Source organism: Myotis yumanensis, unplaced genomic scaffold (genome assembly GCF_028538775.1).
Source record: "Myotis yumanensis isolate MYYU_CA2020_CCGP unplaced genomic scaffold, mMyoYum1.0.hap1 SCAF_16, whole genome shotgun sequence".
Classification (NCBI taxonomy): Eukaryota; Metazoa; Chordata; class Mammalia; order Chiroptera; family Vespertilionidae; genus Myotis; species Myotis yumanensis.
The window spans coordinates 20,469,904-20,486,945 of NW_027223767.1; the positions used below are offsets into that span (position 1 = coordinate 20,469,904).

Below are 17,042 nucleotides of genomic sequence, written 5' to 3' on the forward strand. Positions count from 1 at the left end.
TTTAAAAACTAAGGAAGCAATAATTATTCAGTTTTGAAGTGAATCATAAAGAAATTCACTCTTGCTATTTTATGGATGTACATTTAAAAATCAGCCTAGCCGGTGTGGCTCAGAGGTTGAATGTCGACCTTTGAACAAGGAGATCACAGTTTGATTCCCGGTCAGGGCACATGCCCTGGTTGCGAGCTCGATCCCTAGTAGGGGGCGTACAGGAGACAGCCGATCAATGATCCTCTTTTATCACTGATGTTTCTATCTCTCCCTCTCCCTTCTTCTCTCTGGAATTAATAAAGTAATATAAAAATATTTTTAAAAGGAAAACCAAAAAAAAAGCAGCTGTGGCCCACTTACACAATGGAATGCTACTCAGTTATAAAATAAAGAGAAATCTTTTAAAAAATATTAAAAAAACAAGAGGTGTACTGTAGCAATCATACATAATTTATATTTCTAAAATACGTAAAATCAAGCTCTGGCTGATTCTGCTCAGTGGTTAGACCAAAAGGCCTCAGGTTTGATTCCTGGTCAAGGGCATATAACTCGGTTGCAGGTTCCCCAGCCTGGGTAGGGGTGCATGTGGGAAGCAGCCAATCGATGTGTCTCTCTCATGTCAATGTTTCTCTTCCTCTCTCTCTCTCCTTCTCCCTCCCTTCCACTCTCTCTGGAAATCAATAGAAAAAATATCCTCAGGTGAGGATTAAAAATAAATAAATAATTTAAAAATAAAATGTGTAAAATCAAGTTCTTAAAAGCAAAGGCAATAACCTCTATTAAAATAATAAATCAAGGCAATTATCATCAATGGCTATTAAACCCATTAGGTAAAACGTTAAATGAGCCTGGCCAGCGTGGCTCAGGGGTTGAGCACTGACCTATGAACCGGGAGGGCAGGGTCTGATTCCTGGTCAGGATACATGCCTGGGTAGCGAGCTCAATCCCCAATGTGAGCGTGCAGAAGGCAGCAGAACAATGATTCTCTCTCATCACTGATGTTTCTATCTCTCTCTCCTTCTCCCTTCCTCTCTGAAGTAAAAAAATATATATATTTTTAAAAGTTGAATGAAAAAGAAAATGGGTGAGGAAAAACCAATCTTATCAGACATAACATATGTCATTTAATAAGAGAAACATGATACTGCTATTGAAATTGAAAATTAGTGAAATAGAATGCAGATCTCAGTAGATTTTTAAATAAATAATACAGGCACAATTGGCCAGCCATCTGGAAGGAAATAAAAGTGGAACCCCATTGTTTACCATGTTCCAAATGGACCAAAGTAAAAAACAAAAACTATAAAGTTTTCATTAAAAAGTTAGAAGATTCTATGTAACTAGAGTGGTTGGGTAGTCATCATAATCAGTTCTAGAAAATTGGGAGGTATTCCAAATAAAAATACTTGACTGCATATAATTTTTTTTAAATGTAAAAAACCATAATAAAGTCAATAGACAATGAAAAAAATGTTGAACCATTTAATGAATGATCAGATTGATAATACCTGAAATACACTAATCAATATAATATAACTTAAAAAGTGGAACTACACATATTTCTTGATATGATGCAAAAGGAAGTACATATTTCTTAATATGATGCAAAAGGAAGTACCCTTACAAAAATCCCTTGCAAATTTTTTTTTAAAATATATTTTATTGATTTTTTACAGAGAGGAAGGGAGAGAGATAGAGAGTTAGAAACATCGATGAGAGAGAAACATTGACCAGCTGCCTCCTGCACATCTCCTACTGGGGATGTGCCCGCAACCCAGGTACATGCCCTTGACCGGAATCGAACCTGGGACCTTTCAGTCCGCAGTCCGACACTCTATCCACTGAGCCAAACCGGTTCTGGCAAATTTTTTTAAAGAAAAATATTGAATCTAAATTTAATCATGCCTTTAAATCTAATTATCAGTTTACAAGAAATATGAAGTAGAGAGGAATACATTAAATGACAACATGAGGATGCAATCAGCCAAATCCAGAATGTGAGAATCCCACTGAGTAAAGAATCCAATCCACAGTTTAAAAAAGGGGGTGGAGTGGGGCCTGTTATAGGCAAGACAATTAACCAAATGCAATGTCTGGACCTTGTGTGGGCCCCAATCCAAATGAACCAACTTAAAAATTAATTGAGATAAAAGGGGAAATTTAGACATGGACTGAGTAGTTGATATTATTAAACATTTATTTCTGCTATCACGATGGAATTATTGTGAAAAAGTCCTTACCTAGTTTTTTTTAAAAAAAACTACATCTTTTTAAAAATATATTTTTATTGATTTCAGAGAGGAAGTGAGAGGGAGAGAGAGATAGGAACATCAATGATGAGAGAGAATCATTGATCAGCTGCCTCCTGCACACCCCACACTGGGGATCGAGCCTGCAATCTGGGCATGTGCCCTTGACTGGAATTGAACCTGGGACCCTTCAGTCCGCAGGCCAACGCTGTATGCACTGAGCCAAACCAGCTAGGGCCTTACCTATTTTTAAGAGTGAAATAATACCATGTTGGGATTTCCTTTTTTAAAAAATATGTTTTTATTGATTTTAGAGAGAAAGGGGAAAGGGATAGAGAGATAAAAACATTGGTGAGAGAGAAACATCATCAATTGGCTGCCTTCTGCACACCTCCCACTGCGGATTGAGCCCACAACCCGGGCATGTGCCCTGATCAGGAATTGAACCAGTGACCTCTTGGTTCATGGGTCAATGCTCAACCACCAAGCCACACTGGCCGGGTGTGATTTGCTCTTAAATACTCCAGACACTAATTCCCTAACTCCTGATCTCCCCCGACACTTGCAAAAAAAAGTTGTGTGTGTAGAACAAGGGAATAGATAAGAAAAAATTAGGAGAAGAAAATGGCAGCCAACTAGGCAGACATGTAGTGCACCTCATCCCAAGGCCAGATTGGAAAAGCAACTAAATTGAAAAACATTTACCCAGAATTAAAAAATTAGACACAGCTGAGGAGACAATTTACAAAAAAAGGAAGGGCAGAGGATGCATAGAGAATGGTAGGAATGCAGACCAGGGCTGGATAGGGATACCCGGCCACCAAGCCAAGAGGGTGAGGTGGAAGCTGCATCGCACCAAAGCCACGTCCCTTGGCGACAGGCATAAAATCCAACTGTGAAAAGGAAAAAATTAGCACTGATAACTCCTAAAGCTGGGTGATAAGTACTTGGGAATTTCATTGTACTAATTCTTTCTACTTTTGTGTACATTTAAAATTTTCCATGATAAAAAGTTAAAAAAAAAATAAAGAGAATTTGTAAAGGAGCATTAAATAATCTGGTTTCAAGATATTTGAGAACTTAAGCCAATAGTCATTGCTCTCTATAGAAATCTAGCTTGACAAATGTGCTAGTTTTTATGCACTAAGTTTTTAAAAGTGCCCTAAAAGAACCCCCAAAAAGACAGTTTAGCATGGGCAATACATGCAAATTAAAAAATGTAGACCAGCCAGTGTGGTTTAGTTGGTTGAGCATCCTCCCATGAACCAGGTCACAGTTTGATTCCCAGTCAGGGCACATACCTAGGTTGTGGGTTCAATCCCCAGTGGGGACCATGTACAGGAAGCAACTGATCGATGTTTCTCGCTCACATCAATGTCTGTCTCTGTCTCTCTCTCCCTTCCTCTCTCTAAAAATCACTAAGCCCTGGCTGGTGTGTTTAGTTGGGAGAGCACTGGTCCGTGCACTGAAGGGTTGCAAGTTTGATTCCTGGTCAAGGGCATATGCCTGGATTGCAGGTTCGATCCCCAGCACATATCAGAGGCAACCAATTAATGTGTCTCTCTCATATCAATGTTTCTCTTTCCTTCTCTCTTCACCCTCCCTCTCTTCCTTCTACTCTCTCTAAAAATCAATGGAAAAAATATCCTCGGGTGAGGATTTAAAAAAGTTTTTTAAAATTCACATGGAATTTAATATTTATAATCATGCTGTTATCTTGCTGAAATTTTAATGTAAATCTCACATAATAAAAGCTTAATATGCTAAGTGTCTGGTTGTCCGGTCAGCCTTTCAACCAATCAAAGCATAATATACTAATGATATGCTAAGGCTGCTCAACCAGACAGTTGACTGGTCAAATGACGTGCATGACCACCAGGGGGCAGATGCACCGACCAGTAGGTTAGCTTGCTGCTGGGGTCCGGCTGATCGGGACTGAGTGAGACAGGCCGGACACGTCCTGGAGCCCTCCCGTGGTCCCTCCCTGGCTCCGATAGTGCACTGGCGGGGTCCCTCGCCCTCTCGCAATCTGGGCTAAGCCCCCCCCACCCCTCCACCCGAGTGCACGAATTTCATGCACTGGGCCTCTAGTCAAGTATAAGAAGCGTCAACTGAGGCTTAGTTTGTTGGTGTTTTAATCTAAAGAAACAATTCTTGGTTCATTTGGAGATTTCCAGCAATCTTTAAATAGAATTATTTTTCATTTAGAAACAATTAGCATTCACTCTAGTTCCACCTCTATTTCAAATAATGGTTTATCATATGTGATTTACATTAAAATTTCAGCAAGATAACAGCATAATTATAAGTATTAAATTCCATGTGAACTTAAAAAAAACTTTCTTAAATCCTCACCCAAGGATGTGTTTTTAGTGATTTTTATTTATTTAATTTTGTGCAACCAGTAAGCACAAAGTACAGAAAATATATAGCTGTTATGATTTTTCAAAGTTTTTGCAGTTGGTAGGAGTGTTGTCCCTGTGCACCAAAAGGTAACAGGTTCAATTTCCAGTCAAGGCACATACCTAGATTGGCTTTAGTAGTTGCCAACTGACCTCAAAGTGATTCATAGTCATACATTCCACATGAAATGTAAACATCAGCTCTAAAACTGAAGTAGCAACTCAAAGCACTATAGATTTATCCTCCTATTGTTCTATTATTTTTAATACTAATCTTTTGCATTTTCCATTATTAAAGTAATACTAACCACCACATAAAATACAGTAAAATAAAAAAATAAACCAACCTACCATATTAATATCACCACTACTAGCATTTCTTCAATTCACTTTAAGTGTTATTTGTCTTTTTTGTTTTATTCAATACATCATACTATGTTTATTATATTAAACACATTCATATTAATACTATGTTTGTAGCCATCATTGAAAAGGCTGACTAAAAATTTTATCAAGTAGCCCTCGCCAGTTTGGCTCAGTAGATAGAGCATCAATCTGTGGACTAAAGGGTCCCAAATTCGATTCCAGTCAAGGGCACATCCCTCGATGGTGGGCTCCATCCCCAACCCTGGTTGGTGTGCATGCAGGAGGTAACCAATCGATGTGTCTCTCTCACATCAATGTTCCTCTTTCTCTGTCTCTCCCCCTTCCTTCCATTCTCTCTAAAAATCAATGGAAAAATATCCTTGGGTGAGGATTAACAACAAAAAATTTTTATTAAGCAGATTGGCCATAATCACTTAATTTATCTCTTATTTATTCATTTAGAGAATTTTTATAAGCAATTAAGAGTCTGAGCCAAAACTGACAACATATGCCAGGGAGCAAGATCTCAAATACTCCTTATTCTCTATTTTAGATGGTTAGGTGTTTGAAACCATTATAAAATATGCTATAATCACCATATTTATGCATTACTTTCCCCCTATATTTTGGGTTTCTTTTCCTTGGAATTCTCAGTCTTACGTATTTAACAGTTCCAAAGCTCAATATGTACTTCCAAATTGCTTTCCAAAATGCATTAGTGATGCATGAGAATGCCACATCAATAGGTATCAGTTTTATGCTCACATTTTACTAGGAACATGTAGTCTTTGGTTCACATATTGAAATGATTAATAGCACTGTTTAACTCTTAACCACTAGGTAAATATGTATACTTTAATAGTACCAACATTTCTTACATCACTATTTTTGAACACCTTAAGGAATTTCTCTCTCAGCGATAATTTTGAAGCATAAGAGATAGAATTTTGGATTGAATTTTAAATGTGAAAGTTGGAATTACATTTATGAAATATGTACATGAGACAAATTAGATTTTTCTCAAAATGTATATGTTTCTATCTTTCCATCTTGAATGAGAAACATAATTGAGAAAATTTTTAGAGGCAAGTACTTCTCAAGAAGCCAGTAAAGACAGCTATGCCATCTTATTTAGGTGGTTTTCTTAAGGCATTCTATTTTTATCACAAGAACTGCAGAAAACAGAGGAAAATCTATGAGCCAATGGTCCAGAAATAATGACAACTTTTAATAGGCAAGACCATTAGGCAAGTATTAATTTAATGGACCTAAGACTATATCAGCTATTGGGATTATGGCTCAGGAATTCTGGAACATAGTTCTGAATCATGGATACAACTGATATTCTACTACTTCTCACAACAAATATCTCTCCTCTCTTTATCACTCAAAATCACCCTTTTCCCCAAAACACATACACACTCAGCTTACATACCTTAGTGTGATTCTACTTTTATTCTCTAATATATCTGACAAAAAATAAGTACAAAATAAATAAATAAATAAAGGTACATCTGGAAGTAACATTTTCAGTCTGACTTTTCACCTGTGTGGAACTGCTTTTACTTTCTGTCTGTATCCAGGCCCAGGATGTATGAGTAAAGCATATATTCCTGTACCTTTGTCCTTGCCTTTCCCAGGCAATTGTTAGTTCTTTTTTTTCACTATCCAAGTTTTTCTCCAACCTTCTTAGGTACAAAAAAGAAATGAGGGCTCTAGCTGGTTTAGCTCAGTGGATGGAGCGTTGGCCTATGGACTGAAGGGTCCTGGGTTTGATTCCGGTCAAGGGCATGTGCCTCGGTTGCAGGCTTGATCCCTGGCACTGGTCGGGGTGTGTGCGGTAGGCAACCAATTGATTGATGTGTGTCTCTCATATCAATATTCTCTCTCTCTGATTCCCCCTCCTTTCCACTCTCTCTAAAAAAATCAATGGTAAAATATCCTCAGGTAAGGAGTAACAAAAATAAATGTTAAAATAAAAAAAAAAAAGTGATGAACATAGAACCAGAGCTCTCTCAAAATTTAACTTGTCTTCACATAACCCATATCTTTCTTCTAGCAATTACTACTTAATTATAGGTTCCTTGATGTTTAGTACCTCCAAATTACTTATTTTTCTTTAAATATGTTTTTATTGATTTCAGAGAGGAAGGGAGAGGGAGAGGGAGATAGAAACATCAATGATAAGAGAGAATCAGTGATCGGCTGCCTCCTGCATGCTCCCTACCAGGCATGTGCCCTTGACTGGAATTGAACCTGCGACCCTTCAGTCCATACAGTGTCAGAATTTCTTCTCAAGTTCTTCCACTGAGCCAAACCACTTAGGGTGTCCCTTAATGTTTAGAACTCATCCTATCTAATAAAAGAGAAACATGGTAATTAGCGTACGACCGCTACCCTTCCCATTGGCTAATCAGGGCGATATGCAAATTAACTGCCAGCCAAGATGGCGGCCGACAGCCAGGCAGCTGGAAGCGAACATGAGGCTTGCTTGCTTCAGTGAAGGAGGACTCCAATGTTCCCCGCCTGCCTTGCCAGCCTCTGAGCTGGCAGTTTGAAACATTGTAACAAATATAAAAGCTAAACAAAACCCCAGAAACCAGCTTTCAGCCGGCTGGGATCTCAGAGCTGGAGATGATACAGTGTTTCGATTATAGAACCGAAACAAACCAGATACCTGCTTTCAGCAGCAGAGGCCTTGACCCAGAATAAAAAAAAAAAGAAAAAAAGGAGCAGTTGGGAGCTTCAGTCACCTACCAGCCTGTAAACAGCCCTCAGAACAGGGACCAGCCAACTATAGCCTATGGGCCAAACTGCGTGTGTGTTTAAATAAACCACAAATTAAGAATGGTCTTTACATTTGGAAATGGTTACATTTTTTTCTTTCTTTTTTAAAATAAATTTTTATTGATTTCAGAGAGGAAGGGAGAGGGAGAATGAGAGAGAAACAGCAATCATCCCCTCAGTCAGGCTGGCCAGGCACCCCAGTGGGGACCCCCACCCTGATCCAGGACACCTTTCAGGGCAAACCAGCCAGCCCCTACCTGTGCACCAGGCCTCTATCCTATATAGTAAAAGGGTAATATGCCTCCCAGCACCGGGATCAGCGGAGCCTCGAGGCCTCCCGGCACCAGGATCAGTGTGACAGGGGGCAGCGCCCAAACCCCCTGATCGCCCTGCGGCTCTGTGTGTGACAGGGGGCGGCATCCCCCCCCCCCATGGGCCCTGCTCTGTGTGTGATGGGGTAGAGCCATAACCGCCCCATCGGCCCTGCCCTGAGTGTGACAGTGGCGGCGCCCCAACCCCCGATCGGCCCTGCTCTGTGGGTGACGGAGGGTGGCGCGCCAACCCCCTGATCCGCCCTGCTCTGTGTGTGACAGGGGGCGGTGCCCCAACTCCCCTATCGGCCCTACTCTGTGCGTGACAGGGGGGAGCTCCCCACCCCCCTGATGGGCCCTGCTCTGTGCGTGACAGGGGGGAGCTCCCCAACCCCCTGATGGACCCTGCTCTGTGCATGACAGGGTACGGAGCCCCAACCCCCCTGATGGGCCCTGCTCTGTGCGTGACAGGGGGCAACGCCCCAACCCCCTGATTGGCCCTGCTCTGTGCGTGACAGGGGGTGGCGCCGCAACCTCCCCATCGACCCTGCCTTGAGTGTGACAGGGGGCGGTGCCCCAACCCCCGAATCGGCCCTACCCTGAGCATGACTGGGGGTGGCATCGCAACCTCCCAATCCGCCCTGCTCTGTGCATGACAGGGGGCGGCACCCCAACTCCCCAATCGGCCCTGCTCTGAGCCCGACCAGGGGCTGCACCTAGGGATTGGGCCTGCCCTCTGCCACCTGGGAGCAGGCCTAAGCCAGCAGGTCGTTATCTCCCGAGGGGTCCCAGACTGCGAGAGGGCACAGGCCAGGCTGAGGGACGCCCCCCCCCCGCCCCAGTGCACAAATTTTTGTGCACCAGGCCTCTAGTTAATTATAAGGTTTATTATTGAGTCAAATATTTTAAATAAAAAGAAAAATCCTACCAAAACTAGAATTAAGAAAATATGGTATTGTGAAAATAGTCTAATGTTACCTCTGTTGATATGAAAATATATTTATAAAATGTTTCTGAGGAAAGCAAATACTAGCACAATCACCTTCCTTCTACTACTTATACCTTTTGTTCTAAGAGTGCCCTTCGTAGGGAGACCCTTTGTTCAAGCTCCCGAAGCTCTCGATCATGTTGTGCCTCAGCTTGCATCTTGATTTTGCTCTGATATGCATTCAACAGTTCCAGTTCCTGCTGCAGCTGCATCTTCAAAACCTGGCACTCTGCTTCCTGTGCTTCATCCAAACGCAGCTGAAAGAGAGAGAAAGAAAACATATATCTTACTGTGAGCCATCTATGACCTATGGGAAAGAAGGAGTCTCAGAGAAAACAGACTACTCTTTTATAGATAAATAATTGCTCTCTCTTCTATTTTAAACATCTCTGAAAAAGAAAGGTACAGTAACTAATGATGGCAATATGAAGATAAAGCTATCAAATCCATTTGGAGGAATCCTAAATAAGCATATTTTTCTTAAGAAAAATTTAGACTCTGATTAGGTGATAGAAGGCTGAATGAATCTCTTCTCTCAAATGGAAATAACTACAGAACAGGGACCAGCCAACTATAGCCTATGGGCCAAACTGCGTGTGTGTTTAAATAAACCACAAATTAAGAATGGTCTTTACATTTGGAAATGGTTACATTTTTTTCTTTCTTTTTTAAAATAAATTTTTATTGATTTCAGAGAGGAAGGGAGAGGGAGAATGAGAGAGAAACATCAATGATGAGAGAGAATCATTGATTAGCTGCCTCCTGCACGCCCCTTACTGGAGATCAAGCCCACAACCCAGGCATATGCCCTAAATGGGAATTGAACTAAAACTTCCTGGTTCATGGGTTAACACTCAACCACTGAGCCATACTAGCTGGGCTGAAATGGTTACATTTTAAATGGCTATTTAAGTATCCATACAATATCCTCAATTTTGCCTTCAGACTCCCAAAGCCTAAAATATCTACTATCTGGCCCTTTAAGAAAAGTTTACAAAACTTATATAGAAAATATTTTATACTAGAGGCCCGGTGCACGAAACTCATACACAGGGTTGGGGGAGGTCCCTCAGCCCAGCCTGCACCCTATCACAATCCGTGAACCCTCAGGGGATGTCCAACTGCTTGTTTAGGCCAATCCCACAAGGATCTCTGCGGGATCGAGCCTAAACCGGCAGTCGCACATCCCTCTTGCAATCTGGGACCACTGGCTCTTAACCACTCGCCTGCCTGATTGTCCCTAACTACTCTGCCTGCCTGCCTGATTGCCCCTAATCGCCTCTGCCTTGGCCCCCGCCACCACGGCTTTGTCCGGTATGATGTCCGGAAGGTCATTCGGCTGGCCGGTCTAATTAGCATATTATGCTTTTATTATTATAGATGCACTCAAATGTGACCATTTGGATTCCAATATGGACATGTGCCCTGACCAGGAATTGGACCAGTGACCTCCTGGTGCATGGGTCGATGCTCAACCAATGAGCCACACTGGCTGGGCACTATAGTACTACTTCTTGCCCACTGCTTAGCAAAGTTGCTGCTCTAATCTTTTTTAGTTTTTTAATTTTATTGATTTTTTTTATAGAGAGGGAGAGAGAGAGAGAGAGAGAGAGAGAGAGAGAGAGAGAGAGAAAGGAAGGAAGGAAGGAAGGAAGGAAGGAAGGAAGGAAGGAAGGAAGGAAGAAAGAAACATCAGTGTGAAAGAAAAACACAGATCAGTTGCCTCCTATATGCACTCCAACTGGGGATCAAACCTGCAACCTGGATATGTTACCTGACCAAGAATCGAGCCTGCCACCTTTTGGTGTATGGACGATGTTCCAAACGAGGCACACCGGCCAGGGGACTGCTACTCTAATATTGATAAGCTTTTGGAATATGTACTAAAGACCTGAGAGGTACTGGCAAAAAGCCTTTTTAGAACTTTGTGTCTAAATAGACCAATGAAAATTCTATATACATCATACCTGCTTCCACGCAATGCTGAGAGCCCAAGCTGCAGGAGAGCTATCACTTCCAACTAGTATTTTAATCAGGTGTAGAAGGATGGGGGCACTAAATTGTTTTGCCTCAATAAAACAAACTCACGGCTTGTGTGGATAGCATTTCATTAATGCTGTGGTCATACTGCTCAGCCAAGATGGCTAACTTCCGGGTCTGCTCCTCCTTGAGCCGTTTCAGAACAGCTTTGTGCTCACTCTTTGGTGTAGTCTCCAGTAGGTGATTTCTTAATGCTTTGTACTGTCTGGTTTGGATTTTGCAGGTGTCCTGAAACTGCTTTTTTATTTGGAGTTCTTTAGACTGGGAAGAAAAAAATAGATGTATATAATTTTTAACATATGGCATTTGGCATACCTTATGCTTACATAAAAACAAAAAAGGCTACTAGGAAAAAGGGAAAGGAAACATAAAAGATGAAATCATAGGTTACAGGTACTTTTGCACTTGGCTATTGGGCCAGATCACTAAATTCTATACATTTTAATAACAAAATTCTAATTTAAATCATTAGAATACCAACAACCTCATTTATCACAGTATTTCAAGCAATACTCAATACTCTGCTAGTTAAGTTTAGCTAATGAATAAATATTAAAATTAGTTTGATTACTGTGTATATTGATGACAGAAAGTTAAATTTCTTCTCAAGCAATAAGTGTAGTAAATATTAAAGCACAGACAATATTTATCAGATCTCTCAGGTAGAAAATAAGCATATTTACTCTGTTCCTTATTTGAGACACTTTGCTCCAATTTCTTCTAATCACAATCTCAACTCCAACTACATGGTCTGGGACACACCCCATAAAAAAGGGTATTGATAATATTGTTATTACAATTGGTCTTTTCCTTCAGGGAACACACTAGGTAGAAACACATTTAAGAATAGTTTACTCTTTAACAACACCACAAATAAAAACTTGCAAGTCAGTTTACTTGCAATTAGCTGAGTTTACTCATCTTTCAAAGATCAAACAAAAGTTATGGGGCAAAGGAGAGGACAACTCTTCTTAGGATGATGATAAACATGAATTACATAAACATTTATGTGATTAAATAATCCAAATTCAGAGATATAAGAGTTTTGGCTTTAGTTTTTGGTTAATCACAGGTTAGGCATTCTATGAACTCAATTTTTAACAAAATTTAGTATGATGAAATATATTTCTATAAAGTATATTGATCAAGCCTACTAGTGAGAATATATTCATTTGCTACAATAAGGCAGAACCTATAGTTGAAATTATTTTACCTTAATATAAATACTGTCAGATATTAATTGGTTGATACAGTATGCAACAAATGCATATATGACCAAAGTAATACATTTGTCAAGGAAGTAGTCCCCCCTCCCCCACTACAACATCAAATATAATCCTTCCATATTTTATACCAACTGAGACACTAGGTCATAGTCATATACCTTTATTCTGTGAAGGGGCCAAGAAATGTCTAGTTAGAGAAACACTTGGTTTAGCTATGCTTAATAGCACTGCTCTTAAATACTGTTCTTGGTTAAAAAAATTCTTCCAAGTTAGCCAGGATCGTGAAACAATGAAATTTAGACATTCCCTTCTGCCTCTGTAAAACAGCCTCCATTCTTTTAAGTTTTTATTTTTAAAATATTGTACCAAGAAAACTGTATATCACTAGCCTAATGAGAAAAAAAGAACTCCTTGAAAAGAAAACAAAACATTTTTTTCTCTATTTACTGATTTTTTCCAGTTTATCGAGAAATAACTGACATACATCACTGTACAAGTTTAAGGTACAGAGCAAGATGGTTTGATTTATATATATTGTGAAATGATTACAATAGGTTCAGCTAACATACATCTCATATAGAAAAATTTTTCTTAAGAAGAGTAATATCTATACTAAGAATAAACTATATCCCTCAATGTGTGTGATTCAGTCAAAGCAAATGACTGTTAAGTTACAGTTGTTTCTATTCATTTAACACTGAAAGAGCACCATTTGGATGGCAGCTAAAGAAACAGCAGAGTAACAACAGGTGTTTACCCAACCCATTCCATAGAAATGGTATGCCAACCCCCACAAATCCTAGTCAACTCACATAAGTGCTCAAACTAAAGATCCCCTAGCCCTCTTTAAGGTCTTGGAGAAAGTTGGAAAGGTAACTAAACACTTAGGCAAATAAAAATGAAATAGCTTGATGTTAAAATCTAGTCTATTTTGAGCAAGTAGATAGAAATATACAACCTAAGGAAAATGGTGATTTTTCTTTCCTACAAAAGTCATAGAATAATTTCCTTTGTGGGAATTCTTTTCTTTCTTTCTTTCTTTTTTAAGATTTTTTATTGGTTTGTAGAGAGGAAGGAAGAAGGGAAGATAGAGAGAGAAACATCGATGTGAGATCGGAACATAGATCGGCTGCCTCCTGCATGCTCCCTGCCAGGGATAGAGCCTGCAACCCAGGCATGTGTCCTGACTGGAATCAAACCAGCAACCTTTTGGTGCATTGGATGATACCCAACCAACTGAGCCACACTGGCCATGGCCAGGCCATTATGGGAATTCTTGAGCTCATTTGTCATCAGAAGGAGGCATTCTATTCAAAGTCTGACTGTGTTTGTAAAACATTGTTTTCTCCTCACTTTCTGTGAAAATCAGACTATTGTTTACAAGCTTTCAAACTGAAAAGGCTCCAACAACAGGAACAGGAAGGGTTGTTAAACATCAAACAACCTTAACAAAAGGAAGATAAACAACCCAATCAAAAAATGGACAATGGACCTAAATAGATACTTTTTGAAAGAGGACATAAAGAAGGCCAAGAGACATGAAAACATGCTAAGTCACTAATCATCCGAGAGATGCAAATCAAAACGACAATGAGGTACTATCTCACACCTGTCAGAATGGCTATCATCAACAAATCAACAAATGACAAGTGCTGGCGAGGATGTGGAGAAAAAGGAACCCTCGTGCACTGCTGGTGGGAATGCAGACTGGTGCAGCCACTGTGGAGAACAGTATGGAGTTTCCTCTCAAAAAACTAAAAATGAAACTCCCATTTGACCCAGTGATCCCACTTCCAGGAATATATCCCAAGAAACTAGGAACACCAATCAGAAAGGATATATGCACCCCTATGTTCATAGCAGCACAATTTACCATAGCTAAGATTTGGAAACAACCTAAGTGCCCATCAGCAGATGAATGGATTAAAAAACTGTGGTACATCTACACAATGGAATACTACGCTGCTGTAAAAAGGAACCCCTATCATTTGCAACAGCATGGATGGACCTAGAGAGCATTATGCTAAGTGAAATAAGTCAGTCAGAGGAAGATAAATATCACATGATCTCACTTATTTGTGGAATATAATGAACAACATAAACTGATGAACAAAAACAGATCCAGAGAAGCATCTATCAGACTGTCAAACCTCAGAGGGAAGGAAGGGGAGGGTGGTGGTAAGGGGGAGAGATCAACCAAAGGACCTGTATGCATGTATATAAGCATAACCAATGGAAACAGACACCAGGGGGGTGAGGGCATGAGCGGGGGTGGGGTGGGGGGACAATGACACATATGTAATACTGTAATCAATAAAGGAAAAAAAAAAACATCAAACAACTATCCTACAGAAATGCAGTCATATCAGATTTATGGTATGACCATAAAAACTAACTAAGCTTTCAGTTTGGTTTATTTCTGGCTGCTGCTGACTTTAAACCTAATTAATTATTTCACAGACATGTTGTTTAAAAAATCTTTTGTGGGAAATTATCTATTCTGTTACCAAAAGAGTATATCTCTTTCCACTAAAAAGACAAAATAAATCTAAAAAATCATTATGAATTCCTATTTTTGTAAGCAACAACTAAAGAAGGTTATGTGGATGGACAGATTCCTTTCCTGTTTGAAAGGAATTGGGTGAGAACTGGGGATACCACTGGATGTGGTGCAGCTTTAAGATTTTAACACAGAATACTTCGGTGGATGAATTTTACTTCACTCCAGGACAGCTTTTCAGTTAAGACCAAGAACAGTTTTCTAGTTTAATTATCAAATAGTTTTAAAAAGAGGAAAGGGGTTAAAAAGAAAATACTGTGGGACCTGGGCCTTATTTGATATAAATAAAAATTTAAAGTGTGCAGACATATACAGATTAATTGAGGTACTAATATGGATGATAGCCTATATATTGTGTAGTTTTAGTTTATTACGATTCATGTGACTATACTCCTTCAAATATTTATTACAAGTTATAAAACTTGAAAATTTCTTGGAATTGTTAACTCTGGTTGACTCTGGTGAAGGGAGTTGGACCAGGTGGCTGGAGGGACAAAGGGGAGAAAGGGAAACCTTTAACTTTATAGTATACTTTGGTATCTTTCAAATTTTATATCATGTGAATGAATTCCTCTATTCAAAAGCAAGTATAAAAATTAAAGTTCTGTTATGATTCCACTATTTTTCTTCAGATGTGCACAGACAATGAAGGGAGAGGAGTTAAAAAGGCATATTTTATTCACTGGCTTTTGTACTAATTAGGAACTGACTTTTTTGGATACAAATCACATTTAGAGCAAATAAGATTCCAAATTGAATTAATTGGAACAGAGAAAAAGCCAACACGTTAGCATGTTGACATGTAATATAGCATTGAACATTTGGGTACATTTAATATAAAAATTTTGATTCTTATTGATGGCACTTCCTGCAGTTAAAAGTTTTGCTAGTTTTTGGTACTTGGTGAGAAATATATAAGCAAAAGTCTGTAGCTACAGACACTGCACATTAAAACTAACCAAACATGCTTAAAATGAAAAGAAGAAAAAAATGTATTCAATTTCTTTATGACAGACATTTATCTTAGACCTTTACTATTTACGTGGATGCCTTTTTTTCTCTTTTCCCTGTCAAGCTTAGGCTAAAGGTACCTTCAGGCTCTTAGGCTGCTGTCGAACCTCCATGACATGCTTTCGCCTTAGTTCCCGTTCTCTTCGCTTATTATATTCCAGCTGGTTAGTGAGCTCAGTTTGATGCTGTAATCTGATCAACTCACAGCGCATCTTCTGAATTGTGTTGAGGTGACGAAACTCCAGTTCTTGCATGGATTCATGTTGTCGCAGTAGCATGGCATGCTCTAAGTCCTTTTGGGTCTGCCTTTTATTTAACTCCTAATCCAAAAAACAAGAGACAAAAGGTATAATTTACTGCCGTATAATGGCAGGAAAAAATATCCTAAGAAACAGAATAACCAGAAAAGAAATGTAAAAACCAAGTTCAATAATGGCTGCATAGTAAATATTAGAATTTTATGACTTTTACTGTAGGAAATGTACAATTAGTAGCATAAATTTCCTTATCCTTGTCATTTACTATTCATTAATACTATTTTTTGAAATAAGATTAAGACAAATTTATCTGAAGAAGCTTAATGTCCTTTTCCTTTCCTTCTTTTATGTATTGCTTCTTAATTATATATTTGAAGAGGTCCCTAAGTCATTCTTTGAATTTTTTCAGAGTATACTCTTCAATTCTATTACATATAGTATACCCCGTATAGTGTAGTGGTTAAGAACATGGACTCAAGAGCTAGACTTCCTGTATTCTAAATCCTGGGTCTGCTACTTAGGAATAGTAAGTCCTTGGGTTAGTTATTTAGACTCTCAGTGCTTCAGTTTCATCACTTCTCAAAATAAGAGATAACAATCTAGCTATTTCATAGATTTAATGTGCGGATGAAATGAGTTCATAAATGGAAAGTTCTCAGAATAATACCTGGCGCAATGCTCAATGAATGTTATTATTCTTGCCCTGGCTGATGTGCTCAGTGGTTAGAGCGTCAGCCTGCACACCAGAGGGTCACAGGTTTGATTCCTGGCCAATGGGAGGTACCTGGGTTGCAGGTTCCATACACGCGTGTGGGAGCGACTAATCGATGTGTCTCTCTCACATTGATGTTTCT

General features: G+C 39.3%; 1 protein-coding gene across 2 annotated transcripts in view; it reads right to left on the bottom strand.

Annotated features, from left to right (window-relative positions):
* The window catches only part of TAOK1 (TAO kinase 1), a 113,408-nt gene that overhangs the window by 9,323 nt on the left and 87,043 nt on the right, over positions 1–17,042 (bottom strand). For both annotated transcript variants that reach the window (XM_070394497.1, XM_070394499.1), the window contains 3 exons: positions 16,012–16,251; positions 11,183–11,395; positions 9,169–9,351 (listed from right to left, as the gene is read on the bottom strand). In XM_070394497.1, the coding sequence (XP_070250598.1) occupies positions 9,169–9,351; positions 11,183–11,395; positions 16,012–16,251 (636 nt within the window). The remainder of the gene's footprint in view (positions 1–9,168; positions 9,352–11,182; positions 11,396–16,011; positions 16,252–17,042) is intronic.